This window comes from Dendropsophus ebraccatus, chromosome 3 (genome assembly GCF_027789765.1).
Source record: "Dendropsophus ebraccatus isolate aDenEbr1 chromosome 3, aDenEbr1.pat, whole genome shotgun sequence".
NCBI lineage: Eukaryota > Metazoa > Chordata > Amphibia > Anura > Hylidae > Dendropsophus > Dendropsophus ebraccatus.
The window spans coordinates 200637310-200664426 of NC_091456.1; the positions used below are offsets into that span (position 1 = coordinate 200637310).

A 27117-nucleotide genomic window follows, 5' to 3' on the forward strand; every position below is an offset into this window, starting at 1 on the left:
TCCCTCTCTGATCTGCTGGAACCGGGACCATGGCTCCTAGAGAGGTGAGGTCCCAAAACCCCTGTTGAATCAAGGCTAGATCTGTTGGAGAGGAGGGCCTTGTAATCTGGAATTTGTCAGGAGGAAGACTCTGGAATTCTACCTTGTACCTCAAAGATTGTAACCGGATCACCAAGGGAATCGATGTTACAGACTCCCAGGCCCGGGTGAAACCCTTCCTTTTTGTCTGCAGTGTATTCTTAAATGTTTTCAGATTCCGCAACAAAACCATGATCGCCCTGGAGCTTGATGGAACATTGGATAGAGTATCGCCAGACCATAATTATATCCAAAGAGCCTCCTAACAGAGTCAGAGACCACTTCACTTTTAGCAGTGAATCTGACAGATCTCTTGGATGCGTCAGCCAAAAACACAGCGACCATTTCAAGGGAAAGCTTTCAAGGATCTTGTCTCCGTGAGCACCTTCCATTAAGTGATCTTCCACCTGAAGCCGCTTGAACAAACTTGCTATAGATGCAATGTTAGTTTTTGTTGCATTTGCAAAGGTTTCTTTAACCCTTTAAGGAGACCCTCTGCTTTGCGGTCCATTGGATGCTGCCATTGAGCATCATCCTGAAACTGTATGGGAGTAGGTTTGAGCACTTTTGTTTCCTCGAGTGTCCGCTCAAGGAGTCCTTCTCGTTAACGGGCAATTCCTTTTTGAATTCTCTCGATACAGACCTTTTTTCCACCTCTTCCCACTCATCCATTTTCATATCTTTAAAATTAGGATTTACCGGAAATACTCGGCATTTCTTTGCACCAAGTCCCCCATCCCGAACAGTTTTTGACTGATTCACCTCTTGAATGTTTAAGGTCATGGATATATCTTTTAAAAGGGTGTCCGTATCTCCAAAAGTAGTGTTTTCACTCTACTTAGTCTTCTGCTGAATCTGCCCTTTCTCCCTCCTTCTGGGTCTGAATCCGCTCTAACCACACGGCAGCTGTCACAGTCAGATGAAAACGATATCTCGAGCTTCCTAGATCGCTTACGCAGGGGAGAACTGACCACAGACTCTGCCGGAAGCCCTTCAGCAAGGGAAGGGTTAACCATCTTTAATGATAGATCTGATATTGTCAAGAAATTAAGATCTTCCATCTTGTGACACTTTGTTGATACACAAAGTTGTTTAGTATAAGAATCATTAACGCTTGCAGAACATAAGGCACATCTTTTAGATTTCCTTTTACTCTTAGTGAAGGGGTCTGAGGGGGAGGGGGGGCATATTCACGGACACCATAGCAGCGGCAGGTTCTCCAGGGTCAGAACATAGAGCAGTTGTGTCCGTCTCGCCGCCCAGCAGTGATCGCAGTGCTGCAAGCTGCCAGCATTCTCTCCTCCTTTAAATGTGGATGCTAGTGCAGTTCCAGACCATAGGTCGTGACGTCACTGCCCCAAAGAGTACTGGCTCCGCAAGGAAGGAGGAAGGGCCCACAATCCATGCAGGTACCGACTGCTCCCTGCAAGCAGTCTCTCTGGTCCCATCCCTGCAGGGACAGGAAAAACACTGAGGTGGTTGGGGAGGGGCTGCCTCCTGACCTGAAGATGGGAAAGGGAAGACATGATGGAAACCTTTATATATGTTACAGGGGGAAGAAGGGAAAGGGAGGACATGATGGAAACCTTTATATATGTTACAGGGGGAAGAAGGGAAAGGGAGGACATGATGGAAACCTTTATATATGTTACAGGGGGAAGAAGGGAAAGGGAGGACATGATGGAAACCTTTATATATGTTACAGGAGGAAGAAGGGAAAGGGGGAAATGATGGAAACCTTTATATATGTTACAGGAGGAAGAAGGGAAAGGGAGGATATAATGGAAATATATATATATATATATACACACACACACACACACACACACACACACACACACACATTTATATATATATCCTAAGATAATAACCAGACTACATGGACTAGGGAGACATTTTCTGCCATCAACCTTCTATTTTTTTTATCTTCATCCATCACACCATATCCCTCGGCCACCAGTCCTCATCCATCACTCCATATCCACCGGCCACCGCTCCAGATCCATTACTCCATATCCACCGGCCACCAGTCCTCATCCATCACACCATATCCCTCGGCCACCACTCCTCATCCATCACACCATATCCACCGGCCACCACTCCTCATCCATCACACCATATCCACCGGCCACCACTCCTCATCCATCACACCATATCCACCGGCCACCGCTCCAGATCCATCACTCCATATCCACAGGCCACCACTCCTCATCCATCACACCATATCCCTCGGCCACCACTCCCTCATCCATCACACCATATCCCTCGGCCACCACTCCCTCATCCATCACACCATATCCACCGGCCACCACTGCTCATCCATCACACCATATCCACCGGCCACCACTCCCTCATCCATCACACCATATTCACCGGCCACCACTCCCTCATCCATCACACCATATCCACCGGCCACCGCTCCTCATCCATCACACCAAATCCATCGGCCACCAGTCCTCATCCATCACACCATATCCACCGGCCACCAGTCCTCATCCATCACACCATATCCACCGGCCACCACCACTCATCCATCACACCATATCCACCGGCCACCAGTCCTCATCCATCACTCCATATCCACCGGCCACCAATCCTCATCCATCACACCATATCCACCGGCCACCAGTCCTCATCCATCACACCATATCCACCGGCCACCAGTCCTCATCCATCACTCCATATCCACCGGCCACCAGTCCTCATCCATCACTCCATATCCACCGGCCACCAATCCTCATCCATCATCCCCACCATCCCACCTGTTGCACGTGTATAGTATATATATATATACCCTGATGGATGGAGGGAGCTCACTATAGAAGTCACAGAATGGGCCCATCTAGTGACATCACCGAGACAAGAAAGAGAGAGGAAGATGAGTGATCACAGGGTGGGAGATCTCATCACAGTTCACGGTGGCCTCACCTAGACACAGAGATAGAGGTGTCTGATCACAATGGTCCAGAGACCCACCCAGGATATAGAGGAGACCACCGAGCCAGAGGAGAGACTACAGAGCAGACCCCCCAGAAACATAGAGGAGAGGAGACCACCGAGCCAGAGGAGAGACTACAGAGGAGACCCCCCAGGATATAGAGGAGAGGAGACCACCGAGCCAGAGGAGAGACTACAGAGGAGACCCCCCAGGATATAGAGGAGAGGAGACCACCGAGCCAGAGGAGAGACTACAGAGCAGACCCCCCAGAAACATAGAGGAGAGGAGACCACCGAGCCAGAGGAGAGACTACAGAGCAGACCCCCCAGAAACATAGAGGAGAGGAGACCACCGAGCCAGAGGAGAGACTACAGAGGAGACCCCCCAGGATATAGAGGAGAGGAGACCACCGAGCCAGAGGAGAGACTACAGAGCAGACCCCCCAGAAACATAGAGGAGAGGAGACCACCGAGCCAGAGGAGAGACTACAGAGCAGACCCCCCAGAAACATAGAGGAGAGGAGACCACCGAGCCAGAGGAGAGACTACAGAGGAGACCCCCCAGGATATAGAGGAGAGGAGACCACCGAGCGAGAGGAGAGACTACACAGAGAGAAGACCACCCAGGATATAGAGGAGAGGAGACCACCGAGCCAGAGGAGAGACTACAGAGCAGACCCCCCAGAAACATAGAAGAGAGGAGACCACCGAGCCAGAGGAGAGACTACAGAGGAGACCCCCCAGAAACATAGAGGAGAGGAGACCACCGAGCCAGAGGAGAGACTACAGAGGAGACCCCCCAGGATATAGACTGGAGACCACCGAGCGAGAGGAGAGACTACACAGAGAGAAGACCACCCAGGATATAGAGGACAGGAGACCACCGAGCCAGAGGAGAGACTACAGAGGAGACCCCCCAGAAACATAGAGGAGAGGAGACCACCGAGCCAGAGGAGAGACTACAGAGGAGACCCCCCAGGATATAGACTGGAGACCACCGAGCGAGAGGAGAGACTACACAGAGAGAAGACCACCCAGGATATAGAGGACAGGAGACCACCGAGCCAGAGGAGAGACTACAGAGGAGACCCCCCAGAAACATAGAGGAGAGGAGACCACCGAGCCAGAGGAGAGACTACAGAGGAGACCCCCCAGGATATAGAGGAGAGGAGACCACCGAGCCAGAGGAGAGACTACAGAGGAGACCCCCCAGGATATAGAGGAGAGGAGACCACCGAGCCAGAGGAGAGACTACAGAGCAGACCCCCCAGAAACATAGAGGAGAGGAGACCACCGAGCCAGAGGAGAGACTACAGAGCAGACCCCCCAGAAACATAGAGGAGAGGAGACCACCGAGCCAGAGGAGAGACTACAGAGGAGACCCCCCAGGATATAGAGGAGAGGAGACCACCGAGCGAGAGGAGAGACTACACAGAGAGAAGACCACCCAGGATATAGAGGAGAGGAGACCACCGAGCCAGAGGAGAGACTACAGAGCAGACCCCCCAGAAACATAGAAGAGAGGAGACCACCGAGCCAGAGGAGAGACTACAGAGGAGACCCCCCAGAAACATAGAGGAGAGGAGACCACCGAGCCAGAGGAGAGACTACAGAGGAGACCCCCCAGGATATAGACTGGAGACCACCGAGCGAGAGGAGAGACTACACAGAGAGAAGACCACCCAGGATATAGAGGACAGGAGACCACCGAGCCAGAGGAGAGACTACAGAGGAGACCCCCCAGAAACATAGAGGAGAGGAGACCACCGAGCCAGAGGAGAGACTACAGAGGAGACCCCCCAGGATATAGAGGAGAGGAGACCACCGAGCGAGAGACTACAGAGGAGACCCCCCAGGATATAGAGGAGAGGAGACTACCGAGCGAGAGGAGAGAGACTACACAGAGAGAAGACCCCCCAGGATAGAGAGGAGAGCAGACCACCGAGCGAGAGGAGAGACTACACAGAGAGAAGACCACCCAGGATATAGAGGAGAGGAGACCACCGAGCGAGAGGAGAGACTACACAGAGAGAAGACCACCCAGGATATAGAGGAGAGGAGACCACCGAGCCAGAGGAGAGACTACACCGAGAGAAGACCACCCAGGATATAGAGAAGACCACAGAGCGAGAGGAGAGACTACACAGAGAGAAGACCACCCAGGATATAGAGGAGAGGAGACCACCAAGCGAGAGGAGAGACTACACAGAGAGACCACCCAGGATATAGAGGAGACCACCGAGCAAGAGAGACTACACAGAGAGACCACCCAGGATATAGGGGAGACCACACCGAGAGAAGACCACCCAGGATATAGAGGAGACCACAGAGCGAGAGGAGAGACTACACAGAGAGAAGACCACCCAGGATATAGAGGAGAGGAGACCACCAAGCGAGAGGAGAGACTACACAGAGAGACCACCCAGGATATAGAGGAGACCACCGAGCAAGAGAGACTACACAGAGAGACCACCCAGGATATAGGGGAGACCACAGAGCGAGAGGAGAGACTACACCGAGAGAAGACCACCCAGGATATAGAGGAGACCACAGAGCGAGAGGAGAGACTACACAGAGAGAAGACCACCCAGGATATAGAGGACAGGAGGCTACAGAGCGAGAGGAGAGACTAGGCCGAAGAGTGAGAGGCAAGACCATAGAGCGAGAAGAGAGGATAGTCCACAGAGCTAGAGGAGAGAAGAGACCATAGAGGAGACGAGAGACGAGGCCACAGACACGGAAGAGAGACGAGGCCGCAGAGCGAGAGAATTAGATACACCAAGCCTCAAAACGAGAGGAGAGACTGCAGAATTAAAGGAGAGGAGAGATGAGGCTGCATAGTGAGATGAGTAGAGACTACACAGAGTGATGACCACCCAGACACATAGAAGAGACCACAGAGCCAGAGGAAGAGAGACCACACCGAGAAGAGACCAGCCAGACACATAGAGGACGGGAGACCAGCCAGACACAGAGGAGGAGAGACCAGCCAGACACACAGAGAAGGGGAGAGCAGCCAGACACACAGAGGACGGGAGAGCAGCCAGACACACAGAGGAGGGGAGAGCAGCCAGACACGTAGAGGAGGGGAGAGCAGCCAGACACACAGAGGAGGGGAGAGCAGCCAGACACACAGAGGAGGGGAGACCACCCAGACACACAGAGGAGGGGAGAGCAGCCAGACAAAGAGGAGAGGAAAGCAGCCAGACACAGAGGAGAGGAGAGCAGCCAGACACACAGAGGAGGGGAGAGCAGCCAGACACACAGAGGAGGGGAGACCAGCCAGACACACAGAGGAGGGGAGACCAGCCAGACACACAGAGGAGGGGAGACCACCCAGACACACAGAGGAGGGGAGACCAGCCAGACACACAGAGGAGGGGAGAGCAGCCAGACACATAGAGGACGGGAGAGCAGCCAGACACACAGAGGAGGGGAGAGCAGCCAGACACGTAGAGGAGGGGAGAGCAGCCAGACACACAGAGGAGGGGAGAGCAGCCAGACACACAGAGGAGGGGAGACCACCCAGACACACAGAGGAGGGGAGAGCAGCCAGACAAAGAGGAGAGGAAAGCAGCCAGACACAGAGGAGAGGAGAGCAGCCAGACACAGAGGAGAGGAGAGCAGCCAGACACACAGAGGAGGGGAGAGCAGCCAGACACACAGAGGAGGGGAGACCAGCCAGACACACAGAGGAGGGGAGACCAGCCAGACACACAGAGGAGGGGAGACCAGCCAGACACACAGAGGAGGGGAGACCAGCCAGACACACAGAGGAGGGGAGAGCAGCCAGACACACAGAGGAGGGGAGAGCAGCCAGACACACAGAGGAGGGGAGAGCAGCCAGACACATAGAGGACGGGAGACCAGCCAGACACAGAGGGGGGGAGACCAGCCAGACACATAGAGGACGGGAGACCAGCCAGGCACAGAGGGGGGGAGACCAGCCAGACACAGAGGGGGGGAGACCAGCCAGACACAGAGGGGGGGAGACCAGCCAGACACAGAGGGGGGGAGACCACACCGAGAAGAGACCAGCCAGACACATAGAGAAAGGGAAACCAGCCAGACACACAGAGGAGGGGAGACCAGCCAGACACACAGAGGAGGGGAGACCAGCCAGACACACAGAGGAGGGGAGACCAGCCAGACACACAGAGGAGGGGAGACCAGCCAGACACACAGAGGAGGGGAGACCAGCCAGACACACAGAGGAGGGGAGACCAGCCAGACACACAGAGGAGGGGAGACCAGCCAGACACACAGAGGAGGGGAGACCAGCCAGACACACAGAGGAGGGGAGACCAGCCAGACACACAGAGGAGGGGAGACCAGCCAGACACACAGAGGAGGGGAGACCAGCCAGACACACAGAGGAGGGGAGACCAGCCAGACACACAGAGGAGGGGAGACCAGCCAGACACAGGAGGAGACCACAGAGCCAGAGGAGGAGACCACAGAGCCAGAGGAGGAGACCACAGAGCCAGAGGAGGAGACCACAGAGCCAGAGGAGGAGACCACAGAGCCAGAGGAGGAGACCACAGAGCCAGAGGAGGAGACCACAGAGCCAGAGGAGGAGACCACAGAGCCAGAGGAGGAGACCACAGAGCCAGAGGAGGAGACCACAGAGCCAGAGGAGACCACAGAGCCAGAGGAGGAGACCACAGAGCCAGAATCACATACCATAAAGAATAATGTGAGAAGTGATGTAGACAACCCCACAAGGCATCATTCAGACCGGGGACATGCAACAAGGATAAAGGGCAGACAAAAGAGGAGATCCCTCTCTGACCACTGACCAGCACTGTAGAGGGAGATACTAGTAGTCTACTAAGAGAACATCCCTCTCAGACCCCCCAGAAGTCCCTGTACCCCAGATGGTTCCCAGTATAGTGAATAGTCTACAGCCATCAGATGACCCAGGGTGGAGAGCCCCCGGTTCCAGTGTATGTGTCGCCCCCTGCAGGTGGCTCACATTTTACTTACTCTCCGGAGCATGGAGGTGAGTGCAGTTTATATATCCCACAATGCTTTGCTTCTGGTCTGTGCTTCCCAGGCAAACCTGCAGATACAAACCACATGACAAGCCAGAAAAACACAAAAAGAACGTCTGTGCCGCAGCCACCGTCAGCCTGTTTACCTGCACTACCTGGTGTCACCAGTGAGGGGCGTCTTCACTCATACCATGGACTCTGTGCACCACGAATACATATAGACTGCTGAGGGCATCAGACGGTAAAAGCACCATATGTCATGTATACAACAAAGCCGTCCACTACTGGTGACACCACAAAATGGGTCATATCAATGACATCACCCAGTGCGGCCATGTGGACGCCATCGTGTGACTACCAATAAGTGTATGGTAGTGATGTGGACGCCATCTTGTGACTACCAATAAGTGTATCGTAGTGATGAGGACGCCATCATGTGACTACCAATATGTGTATGGTAGTGATGAGGACGCCATCATGTGACTACCAATATGTGTATGGTAGTGATGTGGACGCCATCTTTATCTACCAATAAGTGTATCGTTGTGATGTGGACACCATTGTGTAACTACCAGTGATGTGGACACCATTGTGTGACTACCAATAAGTGTATTGTGGTGATGTGGACGTAATCGTGTAACTACCAATAAGTGTATGGTAGTGATGTGGACGCCATCGTGTGACTACCAATATGTGTATGGTAGTGATGTGGACGCCATCTTTATCTACCAATAAGTGTATCGCAGTGATGAGGACGCCATCATGTGACTACCAATAAGTGTATTGTGGTGATGTGGTTGCCATCTTGTGACTACCAATATGTGTATGGTAGTGATGTGGACACCATCGTGTAACTACCAGTGATGTGGACACTATTGTGTGACTACCAATAAGTGTATTGTGGTGATGTGGACGTAATCGTGTAACTACCAATAAGTGTATGGTAGTGATGTGGATGCCATCTTGTGACTACCAATAAGTGTATCGAAGTGATGTGGACGCCATCGTGTGACTACCAATATGTGTATGGTAGTGATGTGGACGCCATCTTTATCTACCAATAAGTGTATCGTAGTGATGAGGACGCCATCATGTGACTACCAATAAGTGTATTGTGGTGATGTGGTTGCCATCTTGTGACTACCAATATGTGTATGGTAGTGATGTGGACACCATCGTGTAACTACCAGTGATGTGGACACTATTGTGTGACTACCAATAAGTGTATTGTGGTGATGTGGACATAATCGTGTAACTACCAATAAGTGTACCGTGGTGATGTGGACGCCACCTTGCAATTACCAATAAGTGTATCGAAGTGATGTGGACGCCATTGTGTGACTACCAGTGATGTGGACGCCATCGTGTGACTACAAATAAGTGTATCGTATTGATGTGGATGCCATCTTGTGACTACCAATAAGTGTATCGTAGTGATGTGGACGCCATTGTGTGTCTACCAATTATGTGGACGCCATCGTGTAACTACCAGTAAGTTTATCGTAGTGATGTGGACGCCATCGTGTGACTACCAGTGATGTGGACGCCATCAAGTGACTACCAATAAGTGTATAGTAGTGATGTGGACGCCATCTCCTGAGTACCAATAAGTGTGTCGTATTGATGTGGATGCCATCTTGTGATTACCAATGATGTTTGATATATAAACAGTTGTAGGGCGCCTCACCAGCAGCGTTGAGCACACCTGCCAAACCGTTGGGGGTCAGCCATGTTTGGCATTTCACTCCTGGCAGTGCCATAGGCTGTACACGTCTTCCAGGCAGAATCCATCTTCTGCAGCCGCCAGAAGTCAGAAGCTGAGCATTTGGGGAACATTGCCAAACCCTAACAGTTCAGCAAGTCCACTCTACACTACTCACCATGGATAAACTTCCCTACTTCACTGCGCATTGAGCCTCGGGGACCATGTGACCAGCGATTGAGTCCTCCCCTTACCTTAACACACAGGAGGCCTTTGGCGGCCAGAGCGTCCTCCCCTCGTCCATTTGGGTAGATGTAGTACTTGGCATTGAGTAGCGGATGACGGCTGGCCAAGAACAGTCCACTGTTGAAGAACTTGAAGCCGCAACCCCGAGGTCCTGAGGGCCCAACGTCATACAGGATATACGGGAAGGAGGAGCCAAGGCACCTGCGCAGTTTCCGCGATGCTCGTCCATCAAACACCTCCTGTAGACATATAAAGTCTGCATCCGGTGGAAAACCCAACGAGACCTCAAACAGGCTGTTGTCTCCTCCATTGCCTGCTCCACCATCTGAGACCTTATGAGGCATCTCGATCATGGGCAGGACGTCCTCCGTACAGACTGGCAGCGAGTCTTCGCCATTCTCCTGCGCCAGTCCTGTCGGCTCACACAGCAGCTTGGAGATGGTGGTGACACGACGCTGCGTGTGGCTGAGGTTACTGAACCGGGCCAAGCCATCCGGCAGCAGACAGAGGTTGGCGCTGATGAAGATGATGGAGCAGTCACCACGGACAGTTCTCTCTGGAGCATCTGAGGAAGATCGCTGGTAACTAAACGGGCGACGAATCTGGTGGAGCGGAGACCATAGCAACAAGCCAAGAACACACAGGGGGGCGGAGAGCACGAAGAGGAGCAGGAACAGAGGCACCCCAAACACCAGGCACAGGATCCTCCGCACCACACCACAAGACCGATCAATGCTGGTGACAACCGCGCAGGACAGCAGCCGATCAATGAACCAGTACGATGGGAAGACCAGGACACAACTCAACCAGAAGAGACCGTCAAGGAGGCGACAGCTGAAGGGCGACTCCGCGAGAGGCATTGAGGTCTCCACACACAGGCCCACATAGACTGCAAGACAAGATGGGAGAAGGAAACCATCAGAGGAGGAAACCACCAGCAAGGAGGACACACTTGAAAGGTGACTCCACAGGAGGCACCAAGTTCTCCACACACAGACCCACTCATAGACTACAAGACAAGAATGGAGACGGAAACCATCAGCAGGCCGGGGGCAGAAGGGATGACCAGCAGGCTGGGGGGTCACCCACCTGCTGTCTATGAGCTGCGGCTTTAGCCTATGACCTTTCTATAACTTTATTGACAGCACTCGTGGTCGGATGACAAAAAATTAATGCTGTGATGTCATTGTGGGTGTGGTCAGAGCGGAGGTGACCGTATATACTATATATCCTGGCTTGTGTAAACTCCTCACATAGCATTACTAATAACCTGTAATTATAATCACACATGGCACTGTAATAACTTATAACAAGATGACTAATCACCCGAGACCGATAATCACATCATGAATATTCAACACGGCAGCCGACGATTCACCGCTCACACATGATAAACAGAAGGCACCTCCATCATCCAAACTACCTCCCCATCATCTCTCTATAACCCCAACACTATGATGTCACCTCCCTGCTGACCAAACAGTGATCCCCCAACCTGAGACTACCCCCCATCATGTCACCTCCCTGCTGACCAACACTGATCCCCCAACCTACAACTACCCTCTCATCATGTCACCATCCTGCTGACCAACACCGATCCCCCAAACCTGAGACTACCCCCCATCATGTCACCTCCCTACTGACCAACACTGACACCCCCCAACCTGTCACCTCCCTACTGACCAACAATGACACCCCCCAACCTGTCACCTCCCCACTGACCAACACTGACACCCCCCAACCTGTCACCTCCCTACTGACCAACACCGACACCCCCCAACCTGTCACCTCCCTACTGACCAACACTGACACCCCCCAACCTGTCACCTCCCTACTGACCAACACTGACACCCCCAACCTGTCACCTCCCTACTGACCAACACTGACACCCCCAACCTGTCACCTCCCTGCTGTAACCTCCCCCAACCTGAGACTACCCCCCATCATCTCTATATGACCCAACAACATGATACACAATTACCCGTGTACACACAACTCCCAAAAAGTTTAAAATTTATGGAAAACATAAGAGGTTCCTCCTCTGTGATATTATATGCCAGTGTCAGATTTATACATAATTAGTCACCATTTTAGAAGTTCCTATTTGGTGCAGAAACCTTTGTTTGCAGTTACAGAGGTCGGACGTTTCCTGGGGGTCCTGACCAGGTTTGCAGACCCTGCAGCAGGGATTGTGTCCCCCTCCCCCATACACATCTTCTCCAAAGCTTTCCGGTTTTGGGGTTGTAACTGGGGTCAGGTGTGGAGACTGGTGGCCGCTCCGGGACCATGAAATGCTTCTTACCGAGCTGTCCCGGCTGGGGGTCTCCTCCTTAGTTGTCCCGCCTGGGGGTCTCCTCCTTTGTTGTCCCGCCTGGGGGTCTCCTCCTTTGTTGTCCCGCCTGGGGGTCTCCTCCTTTGTTGTCCCGCCTGGGGGTCTCCTCCTTTGTTGTCCCGCCTGGGGGTCTCCTCCTTTGTTGTCCCGCCTGGGGGTCTCCTCCTTTGTTGTCCCGCCTGGGGGTCTCCTCCTTTGTTGTCCCGCCTGGGGGTCTCCTCCTTTGTTGTCCCGCCTGGGGGTCTCCTCCTTTGTTGTCCCGCCTGGGGGTCTCCTCCTTTGTTGTCCCGCCTGGGGGTCTCCTCCTTTGTTGTCCCGCCTGGGGGTCTCCTCCTTTGTTGTCCCGCCTGGGGGTCTCCTCCTTTGTTGTCCCGCCTGGGGGTCTCCTCCTTTGTTGTCCCGCCTGGGGGTCTCCTCCTTTGTTGTCCCGCCTGGGGGTCTCCTCCTTTGTTGTCCCGCCTGGGGGTCTCCTCCTTTGTTGTCCCGCCTGGGGGTCTCCTCCTTTGTTGTCCCGCCTGGGGGTCTCCTCCTTAGTTGTCCCGCCTGGGGGTCTCCTCCTTTGTTGTCCCGCCTGGGGGTCTCCTCCTTTGTTGTCCCGCCTGGGGGTCTCCTCCTTTGTTGTCCCGCCTGGGGGTCTCCTCCTTTGTTGTCCCGCCTGGGGGTCTCCTCCTTTGTTGTCCCGCCTGGGGGTCTCCTCCTTTGTTGTCCCGCCTGGGGGTCTCCTCCTTTGTTGTCCCGCCTGGGGGTCTCCTCCTTTGTTGTCCCGCCTGGGGGTCTCCTCCTTTGTTGTCCCGCCTGGGGGTCTCCTCCTTTGTTGTCCCGCCTGGGGGTCTCCTCCTTTGTTGTCCCGCCTGGGGGTCTCCTCCTTTGTTGTCCCGCCTGGGGGTCTCCTCCTTTGTTGTCCCGCCTGGGGGTCTCCTCCTTTGTTGTCCCGCCTGGGGGTCTCCTCCTTTGTTGTCCCGCCTGGGGGTCTCCTCCTTAGCTGTCCCGCCTGGGGGTCTCCTCCTTTGTTGTCCCGCCTGGGGGTCTCCTCCTTAGCTGTCCCGCCTGGGGGTCTCCTCCTTAGCTGTCCCGCCTGGGGGTCTCCTCCTTAGCTGTCCCGCCTGGGGGTCTCCTCCTTAGCTGTCCCGCCTGGGGGTCTCCTCCTTAGCTGTCCCGCCTGGGGGTCTCCTCCTTAGCTGTCCCGCCTAGGGGTCTTCTCCTTAGCTGTCCCGCCTGGGGGTCTCCTCCTTAGCTGTCCCGCCTAGGGGTCTTCTCCTTAGCTGTCCCGCCTAGGGGTCTCCTCCTTAGCTGTTCCGGTAGGGGGGTCTCCTCCTTCGTTGTCCCGGTAGGGGGTCTACTCCTTCGTTGTCCCGGTAGGGGGTCTAATCCTTCGTTGTCCCGGTAGGGGGTCTACTCCTTCGTTGTCCCGGTAGGGGGTCTACTCCTTCGTTGTCCCGGTAGGGGGTCTACTCCTTCGTTGTCCCGGTAGGGGGTCTCCTCCTTCGTTGTCCCGGTAGGGGGTCTCCTCCTTCGTTGTCCCGGTAGGGGGTCTCCTCCTTCGTTGTCCCGGTAGGGGGTCTCCTCCTTCGTTGTCCCGGTAGGGGGTCTCCTCCTTCGTTGTCCCGGTAGGGGGTCTCCTCCTTCGTTGTCCCGGTAGGGGGTCTCCTCCTTCGTTGTCCCGGCTTTGTTTCTCCTCCTTCGTTGTCCGGGTAGGGGGTTTCGGATCAGGGTCATGGATGACCCGGCCACCACCCATCCTCACTGCTCTCACCGAGGAAAGGAGGTTGTTGCATGTGGCCATACACGGCTCCTCCATCCTCCCTTCCATATGATGCAGTCATCCTGTGCTCTTGGCAGAAAAGCCCCCAAAGTATGATGCCCCCCCCCCCCCCAATGCTTGATGGTTGGTGTATGGTAGAGTACAAATCACATGTTTTACTCCATTAAATCATCTGATAGTCACCATGAGGGGAATGTACGTGTAACCGTGTCCTCGCTACGGTCCGTGTCTCCCTTCTTATCTTCCTTCTTGTCTTCTCTAAATCTGACCACATGAAGCTGTTCTGCGGCTGCTCGAGTGTAATGGGGGGGCTTTCTGGAAGGTTCCAGAAGGGTTGGAGAGGAAGTGGTTATAAACCATGGCACGTACCACAAGTTGGAAGAGCCCGGAGAAGCCGATGGAACGTGGCTGATGGTATCTGCGGTTATAGTATATCTTGTTTGTCGCGGTCAGTAAACCATGTGATTTTACTTCGTAGGTTGTATTTTGGTCTCATCTGACCACATGACCATCTCCCATGTCTCCTGTGGATCCTCCAGATGGCCACTGGTGACGTCACACGGGTGTGGACATGTGCTGGTGAGAGCGGGGGTCCTCTCGTGTAGCTCTGACGTTTATCAGAATGCTCCTTACCTCACCAGGTGAGATCTTACATGAAGCCCCAGACCGAAGAAGATTGATAGTCATGTTTCTCCAATTGTCTACTACTTGCACCAACAATTGTTGTCTTCTCACCAAGCTGCTGCCTATTGTCCTGTAGCCCATCCCAGCCTTGTGCAGGTCCACAGTTTTGTGTTTCTGGTGTCCTCTCTGGTCTTGGCCATGGTGGAGACGTTGGAGTGTGACGAGTGTGTGGACAGGTGATTATTATACAGGGGTAGGGAACCTTGGCTCTCCAGCTGTTGCAAAACTACAACTCCCATCATGCCTGGACATCCCAAGCTTTACCTCTCCAGGCACGATCGGGTGGTAGTTTTGCAACAGCAGGAGAGTCAAGGTTCCCTACCCCTGATCTAACAGCTCTGTGAGAGACAGAATTCCTGCTGGACGGTCGGTGACTAAATCCTTACATCAAAGTATAATCACACATATCAGTACATACTACATACATGTCAGGGATCAGTATATACACATATCAGTACATACTACATACATGTCAGGGATCAGTATATACACATATCAGTACATACTACATACATGTCAGGGATCAGTATATACACATATCAGTACATACTACATACATGTCAGGGATCAGTATATACACACACATATCAGTATATACCACATACATGTCAGGGATCAGTATATACACATATCAGTATATACCACATACATGTCAGGGATCAGTATATACACATATCAGTATATACCACATACATGTCAGGGATCAGTATATACACACACATATCAGTATATACCACATACATGTCAGGTATCAGTATATACACACACATATCAGTATATACCACATACATGTCAGGTATCAGTATATAACACATATCAGTATATACCACATACATGTCAGGTATCAGTATATAACACACATCAGTATATACCACATACATGTCAGGTATCAGTATATACACACATATCAGTATATACCACATACATGTCAGGTATCAGTATATAACACATATCAGTATATACCACATACATGTCAGGTATCAGTATATAACACACATCAGTATATACCACATACATGTCAGGTATCAGTATATACACACATATCAGTATATACCACATACATGTCAGGTATCAGTATATAACACACATCAGTATATACCACATACATGTCAGGTATCAGTATATACACACATATCAGTATATACCACATACATGTCAGGTATCAGTATATAACACATATCAGTATATACCACATACATGTCAGGGATCAGTATATACACACACATCAGTATATACCACATACATGTCAGGTATCAGTATACACACATATCAGTATATACCACATACATGTCAGGGATCAGTATATACACATATCAGTATATACCACATACATGTCAGGGATCAGTATATACACATATCAGTATATACCACATACATGTCAGGGATCAGTATATACACACACATATCAGTATATACCACATACATGTCAGGTATCAGTATATAACACATATCAGTATATACCACATACATGTCAGGTATCAGTATATAACACACATCAGTATATACCACATACATGTCAGGTATCAGTATATACACACATATCAGTATATACCACATACATGTCAGGTATCAGTATATACACACACATATCAGTATATACCACATACATGTCAGGTATCAGTATATAACACACATCAGTATATACCACATACATGTCAGGTATCAGTATATAACACACATCAGTATATACCACATACATGTCAGGTATCAGTATATACACACATATCAGTATATACCACATACATGTCAGGTATCAGTATATAACACATATCAGTATATACCACATACATGTCAGGGATCAGTATATACACATATCAGTGTAATATACCACATACATGTCAGGTATCAGTATATACACATATCAGTATATACCACATACATGTCAGGTATCAGTATATACACACATATCAGTATATACCACATACATGTCAGGTATCAGTATATAACACATATCAGTATATACCACATACATGTCAGGGATCAGTATATACACATATCAGTATATACCACATACATGTCAGGTATCAGTATATACACACACATCAGTATATACCACATACATGTCAGGTATCAGTATATAACACATATCAGTATATACCACATACATGTCAGGTATCAGTATATACACACATATCAGTATATACACACACATATCAGTATATACACACACATATCAGTATATACACACACATATCAGTATATATCACATACATGTCAGGTATCAGTATATAACACATATCAGTATATACCACATACATGTCAGGTATCAGTATATACACATATCAGTATATACCACATACATGTCAGGTATGAGTATATACACACATATCAGTATATACCATACATATCAGTATATCGCACACATGTCAGGATACCGCAGACGTTACCTGTCCGGTGTGATCGGCAGCAGTACAGTGCGGGTCTCGGGTGGGCGGAGCAGGAGAAGTGCTGGAGTGGCCATCACGTGACTACCTGGTGGATGTGGCCGGGGGTCACGTGACTCGAGGTTTCATTTTCGAGTTAAGAGACCGCCCACTGCTCCCAGTGATGCCGAGGCTGGTGCACCTGTGGCCGCGGAGGATTGTGGGTAATTGCTACTCCCGCTCTGTTATGTGGTGAGGAGATCCTGTGTGAGAGGAGCTGCCGGTCACTGTATGGACCTCGGGTATATACTGTCCTGACTATATCTAGGGGGTATACAGCATATAGTAAATATACAGCATATAGTATATATACAGCCCAGAGTATATAGTGTATACAGCATATAGTATATATACAGCCCAGAGTATATAGTGTATACAGCATATAGTATATATACAGCCCAGAGTATATAGGGTATACAGCATATAGTATATATACAGCCCAGAGTATATAGGGTATACAGCATATAGTATATATACAGCCCAGAGTATATAGTGTATACAGCATATAGTATATATACAGCCCAGAGTATATAGGGTATACAGCATATAGTATATATACAGCCCAGAGTATATAGTGTATACAGCATATAGTATATATACAGCCCAGAGTATATAGTGTATACAGCATATAGTATATATACAGCCCAGAGTATATAGTGTATACAGCATATAGTATATACAGCCCAGAGTATATAGTGTATACAGCATATAGTATATATACAGCCCAGAGTATATAGTGTATACAGCATATAGTATATACAGCCCAGAGTATATAGTGTATATAGCATATAGTATATATACAGCCCAGAGTATATAGTGTATACAGCATATAGTATATATACAGCCCAGAGTATATAGGGTATACAGCATATAGTATATATACAGCCCAGAGTATATAGTGTATACAGCATATAGTATATATACAGCCCAGAGTATATAGTGTATACAGCATATAGTATATACAGCCCAGAGTATATAGTGTATACAGCATATAGTATATATACAGCCCAGAGTATATAGTGTATACAGCATATAGTATATATACAGCCCAGAGTATATAGTGTATACAGCATATAGTATATATACAGCCCAGAGTATATAGTGTATACAGCATATAGTATATACAGCCCAGAGTATATAGTGTATACAGCATATAGTATATATACAGCCCAGAGTATATAGTGTATACAGTATATAGTATATATACAGCCCAGAGTATATAGTGTATACAGCATATAGTATATATACAGCCCCAGAGTATATAGTGTATACAGCATATAGTATATACAGCCCAGAGTATATAGTGTATACAGCATATAGTATATATACAGCCCAGAGTATATAGTGTATAAAGCATATAGTATATATACAGCCCAGAGTATATAGTGTATACAGCATATAGTATATACAGCCCAGAGTATATAGTGTATACAGCATATAGTATATATACAGCCCAGAGTATATAGTGTATAAAGCATATAGTATATATACAGCCCAGAGTATATAGTGTATACAGCATATAGTATATATACAGCCCAGAGTATATAGTGTATACAGCATATAGTATATATACAGCCCAGAGTATATAGTATATACAGCCCAGAGTATATAGTGTATACAGCATATAGTATATATACAGCCCAGAGTATATAGTGTATACAGCATATAGTATATATACAGCCCAGAGTATATAGTGTATACAGCATATAGTATATATACAGCCCAGAGTAGTGTATACAGCATATAGTATATATACAGCCCAGAGTATATAGTGTATACAGCATATAGTATATATACAGCCCAGAGTATATATTGTATACAGCATATAGTATATACAGCCCAGAGTATATAGTGTATACAGCCCCAGAGTATATAGTGTATACAGCATATAGTATATACAGCCCAGAGTATATAGTGTATACAGCATATAGTATATATACAGCCCAGAGTATATAGTATATACAGCCCAGAGTATATAGTGTATACAGCATATAGTATATATACAGCCCAGAGTATATAGTGTATACAGCATATAGTATATATACAGCCCAGAGTATATAGTGTATACAGCATATAGTATATATACAGCCCAGAGTATATAGTGTATACAGCATATAGTATATATACAGCCCAGAGTATATAGTGTATACAGCATATAGTATATATACAGCCCAGAGTATATAGTGTATTCAGCATATAGTATATATACAGCCCAGAGTATATAGTGTATACAGCATATAGTATATATACAGCCCAGAGTATATAGTGTATACAGCATATAGTATATACAGCCCAGAGTATATAGTGTATACAGCATATAGTATATATACAGCCCAGAGTATATAGTGTATACGGTATATAGTATATATACAGCCCAGAGTATATAGTGTATACAACATATAGTATATATACAGCCCAGAGTATATAGTGTGTATACAGCATATAGTATATATACAGCCCAGAGTATACAGTGTATACAGCATATAGTGTATATATACAGCCCAGAGTATATAGTGTATACAGCATATAGTATATATACAGCTTAGAGTATATAGTGTATACAGCATATAGTATATATACAGCCCAGAGTATATAGTGTATACAGCATATAGTATATATACAGCCCAGAGTATATAGTGTATATAGCATATAGTATATATACAGCCCCAGAGTATATAGTGTATACGGCATATAGTATATATACAGCCCAGAGTATATAGTGTATACAGCATATAGTATATACAGCCCAGAGTATATAGTGTATACAGCATATAGTATATATACAGCCCAGAGTATATAGTGTATACGGCATATAGTATATATACAGCCCAGAGTATATAGTGTATATAGCATATAGTATATATACAGCCCCAGAGTATATAGTGTATACGGCATATAGTATATATACAGCCCAGAGTATATAGTGTATATAGCATATAGTATATATACAGCCCAGAGTATATAGTGTATACAGCATATAGTATATATACAGCCCAGAGTATATAGTGTATACAGCATATAGTATATATACAGCCCAGAGTATATAGTGTATACAGCATATAGTATATACAGCCCAGAGTATATAGTGTATACAGCATATAGTATATATACAGCCCAGAGTATATAGTGTATACAGCATATAGTATATATACAGCCCAGAGTATATAGTGTATACAGCATATAGTATATATACAGCCCAGAGTATATAGTGTATACAGCATATAGTATATATACAGCCTAGAGTATATAGTGTATACAGCATATACTATATATACAGCCCAGAGTATATAGTGTATACAGCATATAGTATATACAGCCCAGAGTATATAGTGTATACAGCATATAGTATATATACAGCCCAGAGTATATAGTGTATACAGCATATAGTATATATACAGCCCAGAGTATATAGTGTATACAGCATATAGTATATATACAGCCCAGAGTATATAGTGTATACAGCATATAGTATATATACAGCCCAGAGTATATAGTGTATAAAGCATATAGTATATATACAGCCCAGAGTATATAGTGTATACAGCATATAGTATATATACAGCCCAGAGTATATAGTGTATACAGCATATAGTATATATACAGCCCAGAGTATATAGTGTATACAGCATATAGTATATACAGCCCAGAGTATATAGTGTATACAACATATAGTATATATACAGCCCAGAGTATATAGTGTGTATACAGCATATAGTATATATACAGCCCAGAGTATACAGTGTATACAGCATACAGTGTATATATACAGCCCAGAGTATATAGTGTATACAGCATATAGTATATACAGCTTAGAGTATATAGTGTATACAGCATATAGTATATATACAGCCCAGAGTATATAGTGTATACAGCATATAGTATATATACAGCCCAGAGTATATAGTGTATATAGTATATATACAGCCCAGAGTATATAGCATATAGTATATATACAGCCCAGAGTATATAGTGTATACAGCATATAGTATATATACAGCCCAGAGTATATAGTGTATACAGCATATAGTATATACAGCCCAGAGTATATAGTGTATACAGCATATAGTATATACAGCCCAGAGTATATAGTGTATACAGCCCAGAGTATATAGTGTATACAGCATATAGTATATACAGCCCAGAGTATATAGTATATATACAGCCCAGAGTATATAGTGTATACGGTATATAGTATATATACAGCCCAGAGTATATAGTGTATACAGCATATAGTATATACAGCCCAGAGTATATAGTGTATACAGCATATAGTATATACAGCCCAGAGTATATAGTGTATACAGCAAATAGTATATACAGCCCAGAGTATATAGTGTATACGGCATATAGTATATATACAGCCCAGAGTATATAGTGTATACGGTATATAGTATATATACAGCCCAGAGTATATAGTGTATACAGCATATAGTATATACAGCTCAGAGTATATAGTGTATACAGCATATAGTATATACAGCTCAGAGTATATAGTGTATACAGCATATAGTATATACGGCCCAGAGTATATAGTGTATACAGCATATAGTATATACAGCCCAGAGTATATAGTGTATACAGCATATAGTATATATACAGCCCAGAGTATATAGCATATAGTATATATACAGCCCAGAGTATATAGTGTATACAGCATATAGTATATATACAGCCCCAGAGTATATAGTGTATACAGCATATAGTATATACAGCCCAGAGTATATAGTGTATACAGCATATAGTATATACAGCCCAGAGTATATAGTGTATACAGCATATAGTATATATACAGCCCAGAGTATATAGTGTATACAGCATATAGTATATATACAGCCCAGAGTATATAGTGTATACAGCATATAGTATATATACAGCCCCAGAGTATATAGTGTATACAGCATATAGTACATACAGCCCAGAGTATATAGTGTATACAGCATATAGTATATACAGCCCAGAGTATATAGTGTATACAGCATATAGTATATACAGCCCAGAGTATATAGTGTATACAGCATATAGTATATATACAGCCCAGAGTATATAGTGTATACAGCATATAGTATATATACAGCCCAGAGTATATAGTGTATACAGCATATAGTATATATACAGCCCAGAGTATATAGTGTATACAGCATATAGTATATACAGCTCAGAGTATATAGTGTATACAGCATATAGTATATACAGCTCAGAGTATATAGTGTATACAGCATATAGTATATACAGCCCAGAGTATATAGTGTATACAGCATATAGTATGTATACAGCATATAGTATATATACAGCCCAGAGTATATAGTGTATACGGCATATAGTATATATACAGCCCAGAGTATATAGTGTATACGGCATATAGTATATATACAGCCCAGAGTATATAGTGTATACAGCATATAGCGAAAATTTTACTCACGTAATTTTACTTTCCCTGAGTCCGAAGGCAGCACAGAAAAGGTTATTCAGCTCCTCATATCCCCAACATAGGAACGCCCACCTAAAAAAAACTCAATCAAGAGTTATCCAATACAGGTACAGAGCAGGTGATAGAGGCATCACGCCCCCACCATCTTGTGTAAATGACTAAACTCCGTGATGCTTACAATATTTATTTAGGGCGGGTGTATATATGCTGCCTTCGGACTCAGGAAAAGTAAAATTACGTGAGTAAAATTTTCGCTTTCCACATCGTCCTCAGGCAGCACAGAAGGGAGTTAACTAGCTACCAAGGGTGGGTCAGCTGCCGCACTTAATACCGCTGTGCTATAGGCTGGACCTCTGCTCTGTATGTCAAGTCGGTAGTGGTTCATGAATGTGGATGAAGACGCCCAGGAAGCTGCATTACAGATTTCTGTGATTGGCACTTGCGCCCTCTCTGCCCAAGAGGCGGATGTAGATCTTGTGGAGTGCACTCTGTATGCTTCCTGGATTGCACACTTTAGCCAGCGGGCTAAGGAATCCTTTGACGCTTTTCTTCCTTTATTAGACCCGGCAAACTGTAGAAATAGGTTCTCGTCTTGACGGAAGTCACTCACTCTTTCTAGGTAACACTTTAGTGCTCTTGCCACATCTAGAGTGTGTAACTTGTGTTCTTCCTCCGAAGACGGATTGGTCATGAAATTTTGCAGGAACACTTCTTTGTTCACATTTGCTGTGGATGGCACTTTTGGTAGGAACGATGGCACCGTTCTCAGCAACACCCCATCTGGCACAAACTTTAAGAAGGGCTCTCTGGAAGACAGGGCCTGCATCTCTCCCAGTCTCTTGGCCGATGTTATGGCCACTAAGAATATAACCTTGCAAGATAGCCACTTCAGGTCCGCCTGAGCTAATGGCTCAAAAGGTGCTTCCACCAAACCTCTCAGCACTATCGTCAGGTCCCATGATGACACAGGCGGTTTCAGTACAGGTCTCAATTTCCTGAGCGCCTTGAAGAACCTGATGATAAGAGGATGGCCTGCAAATTCTCCATCTGTAAACGAGTTGATCGCTGTCATATGAACTCGGAGAGTGTTTGCTCTTAGACCTTTTAAGAAGCCATCTTGTAAGAACTGCATTACAGTTGGAAGAGTGATGGTTGTGTGGTTGTTCTCTTGCCTCCAGCTTGAGAACCTTCTCCAGATCTTAGAGTATACTTGATTGGTAGACTCTTTTCTTGCTGCCAGGAGTGTGTTTATGACTTGATCTGATAGACCTCTCTGTCTGAACTTTCTCCTCTCAAACTCCACGCAGTCAGGTGTAGGTGTGATAGCTGAGGATGGAAGAGACCTTCCTGAATCAGCAGATCTTGGCACTGAGGGAGCTTCCAGTAGACACCCCTGGAGAGACGTAGAAGCAGAGGAAACCAGACCCTCCTGGGCCAAAACGGTGCTACAAGTATAGCTTGCGGCTTGTCCAACATAATCTTCTTCAGTACTTTCGGAAGAATAGCTACTGGAGGATAGATGTAAATCCACTTTTCTCTCCAAGAGACTGAGAATGCGTCCAGAACGTCTGGAGCATCGTTTGGATTTAGTGAGGCGAACTTTGCTAGCTTGCGGTTTTTCTTTGTCGCCATCATATCCCATTGTGGCTCTCCCCACATGGAGACTAGTTGTTGGAAGTAGTTGTTGTTGAGCTCCCATTCGTTGTGGTTCAGAGTTCTCTGACTCAGCTGATCGGCTAGAATATTCGAGGATCCTCTGATATGCAGAGCTGACAGACCGCAGACTGTTGCTTCTGCCCAATACATTAGAAGGGCACACTCCTTCTCCAATGCAGGACTGCTGGTTCCGCCATGCTTGTTCACATAGAACACTGTCACGGCGTTGTCTGAATGCACCAGGACCGCCTTGTTTCTCAGGTGAGGGGAGAAATGAAGAAGTGCTAGCCTCACTGCTTTCAGCTCTTTTAGATTTGAAGAAAGCTTCTGCACCCAAAGGTGATTCAGATGAGCACCCCAGCCCGATTCTGACGCGTCCGTTGTCAGGACTACTGGAACTTCTGGAAGGAAGCTGTTTCCTTGTGTCAGTTTTTCGGCTGATAGCCACCAACGGAGTTCTTGTCTGGTGTGGCTGGAGAGAACTAGCAGCTTCTCTAATGAGGCAGCTCTTCTGTCCCATCTCATGAGAATCTCTTTCTGTAGAGGTCTCATCCTTGCCTTGGCCCAGGGTATCGCCTCAATCGCTGATGTCAGAAGGCCCAATGTACTCATTGCTTGACGCATTGGTATCTGAGGTGATGAAATCAGCTGCTGAATCTGACTCTGAATTGAGGCTACTTTGTCCGCTGGCAGGAACAATTTCATCTGGGCTGAATCTATATAAAAGCCCAAGAACTTCTTGGAAGTTGCTGGTGTCAGATCTGACTTTTTCAGATTCACAAGGAAGCCCACTGACTCTAGGAGTTGCAGTGTTGTCTGAAGTTGACTCATCAGAAGAGAATAAGACTGGGCTACTAGGAGCCAGTCGTCCAAGTACGGCACGATTTGGATGTTCTGAAGTCTCAGATGGGCCACAAGGACTAACACCACTTTTGTGAACACCCTCGGCGAGGATGTTAACCCGAATGGCAGGGCACGGAATTGGTAGTGATGGGTTGTTGTATCATCTTGCACTGCGACTCTGAGGTACTTCCTTGACTCTGGATGGATGGGTATGTGGAGGTATGCCTCCATCAGGTCTATGGAGACCATGACATCGTTGGGTTGGATCAGCGTGAGGGCTGACCTGATGGTCTCCATCCTGAACTTTTCTTTCCTGACATATCTGAGGTCTATTATAAGCCGAGATTTTCCTTCTGGCTTCGGTACTGGGAATACAAGGGAATAAACGCCTTCCCCTTCTTCCTCTTGTGGAACTTCTTCCAATACTTGCTTCAGTAGGAAGTCGTTCAGCAGTCTTGGTACGAGATTGTCTTTTGGTTTGTTCACCACGAATCTCTCTCTTGGTTTTCGGGGAAAAGTTTACTTTGTAACCGGACCTTATTATACTCAGGACCCAGTCGTCTGTTGAGACCTTCTCCCAGGCTGGCAGGAATCTTAGCAGTCTTGCGCCTACTGGAAGCTGCTGAAGCGGGGGTATGGTGTCAGAACTCTGCTTTTGACGCACCTCCTTCATTCTGTTTACATTTGCCTCGGCCTTGATATCCTTTCCCGAACTTCTTATCAGTTCTGTTTTGGAAAGACCTTCGCCTGAAGGTGTTTCTTCCTTTGGAACGAAAAAACTTAAAAGGCTTTTTCTTGGAAGACTGTGGAACCGCTAAACCTTTCCCTTCTTTAGTCGGTTTCAAGATTTTCTCAAGCTGTGCGCCGATCAGTTGACCCAGCTCAAATGGTAGGCTGCAGAATATGGATTTTGTAGCCGCATCACCAGACCACGGTTTTATCCAGATGACCCGTCTTATGGCGTTAAGCAGCGCCATATTTTTTGCAGCCAGCTTCAATACGTCTATGGGGAAGTCGCATAGAAAATCTGCTACAGTCTTTAGACTAGCGACTTGTTGCAGTAGGTCCTCTCTAGGCACCTTCTCCTCAGTCTGTCTCCCCAACTGGCTCAGCCAGACCCGCAGGGTTCTCGAGACAGGAACAGTAGACAATGCTGCCTTGCTCAAGTCTGCTGCATGCAGATGCGCTTTCTTCAGCAGGACATCAGATTTTCTGTCCATTGCATCTCTCAATATGGACGAGTCCTCAGCTGGAAACAAAGTGGCTTTTGACAACTTTACTACAGCTGTGTCCACTTGGCTTGGCTTAGACCAGAGTTCAGACTCTGCAGGGTCCAGACGGTAGACAGACTTGAATCTGGATCCCAACTCCACTCTCTTGTCAGGCCTTTTCCACTCTTTCTCCATGATCTGTTTGAGAACTTGGTGACCTGACAGCACCCTGGACTTCTTGCGGGGAAAGTAGTATAAGCTTTCCTTGTCCTGTGATGAAGTCTTATCCTTCCTCACCTCAATGATTTCTTTGACAGCTTTTATCAGCTTGTCTGCATGCTCCTTCTTAAAGAGGTAGTAGTCTTCCGCTACTATGTCCTCAGAGTCAGAGGAGGCTGTGTCTTCAGAATCAGCTGAAGAAGCAGATGAGGAAGAAGAGGAGGAGGATGATTCTCTCCTTTTAGAAGACTTCTTTCTTTTCTGAGGTGCAGCAGAGGTGGATTGCATGTGATTTTTCATCCAGGAAAAAAATGATCTGGCCTCAGTAAGGAAGGTAGAAGCCTCAGCCTGAGGGGAGGGTTCATTATCAGCTGCCTCAGTGTTTGGCTGCTCCTGGTGGCAGGGCACACTGGTATTTGATCTGCCTCAGTGTTTGGCTGCTCCTGGTGGCAGGGTACACTGGTATTTGATCTGCCTCAGTGTTTGGCTGCTCCTGGTGGCAGGGTACGCTGGTATTTGATCTGCCTCAGTGTTTGGCCATTCCTGGTGGCAGAGCACACTGGTATTTGATCTGCCTCAGTGTTTGGCCATTCCTGGTGGCA

The 27117-nt window shown here is 47.3% G+C and overlaps 1 protein-coding gene across 2 annotated transcripts in view; it reads right to left on the reverse strand.

The window, feature by feature from the left end:
* LOC138786386 (sphingomyelin phosphodiesterase 5-like) overlaps nt 1-17237 on the reverse strand; it is a 28851-nt gene extending 11614 nt beyond the window's left edge. The window contains exons 1-3 of one of the 2 annotated variants that reach the window (XM_069963371.1): nt 17123-17237; nt 9966-10846; nt 8002-8077 (exon numbers count right to left, since the gene is read on the reverse strand). In XM_069963371.1, the coding sequence (XP_069819472.1) occupies nt 8002-8077; nt 9966-10817 (928 nt within the window). In that variant the 5' untranslated portion in view covers nt 10818-10846; nt 17123-17237. The remainder of the gene's footprint in view (nt 1-8001; nt 8078-9965; nt 10847-17122) is intronic. The other variant, XM_069963372.1, reaches the window with a different exon arrangement.
* Nucleotides 17238-27117: the final 9880 nt, after the last annotated feature.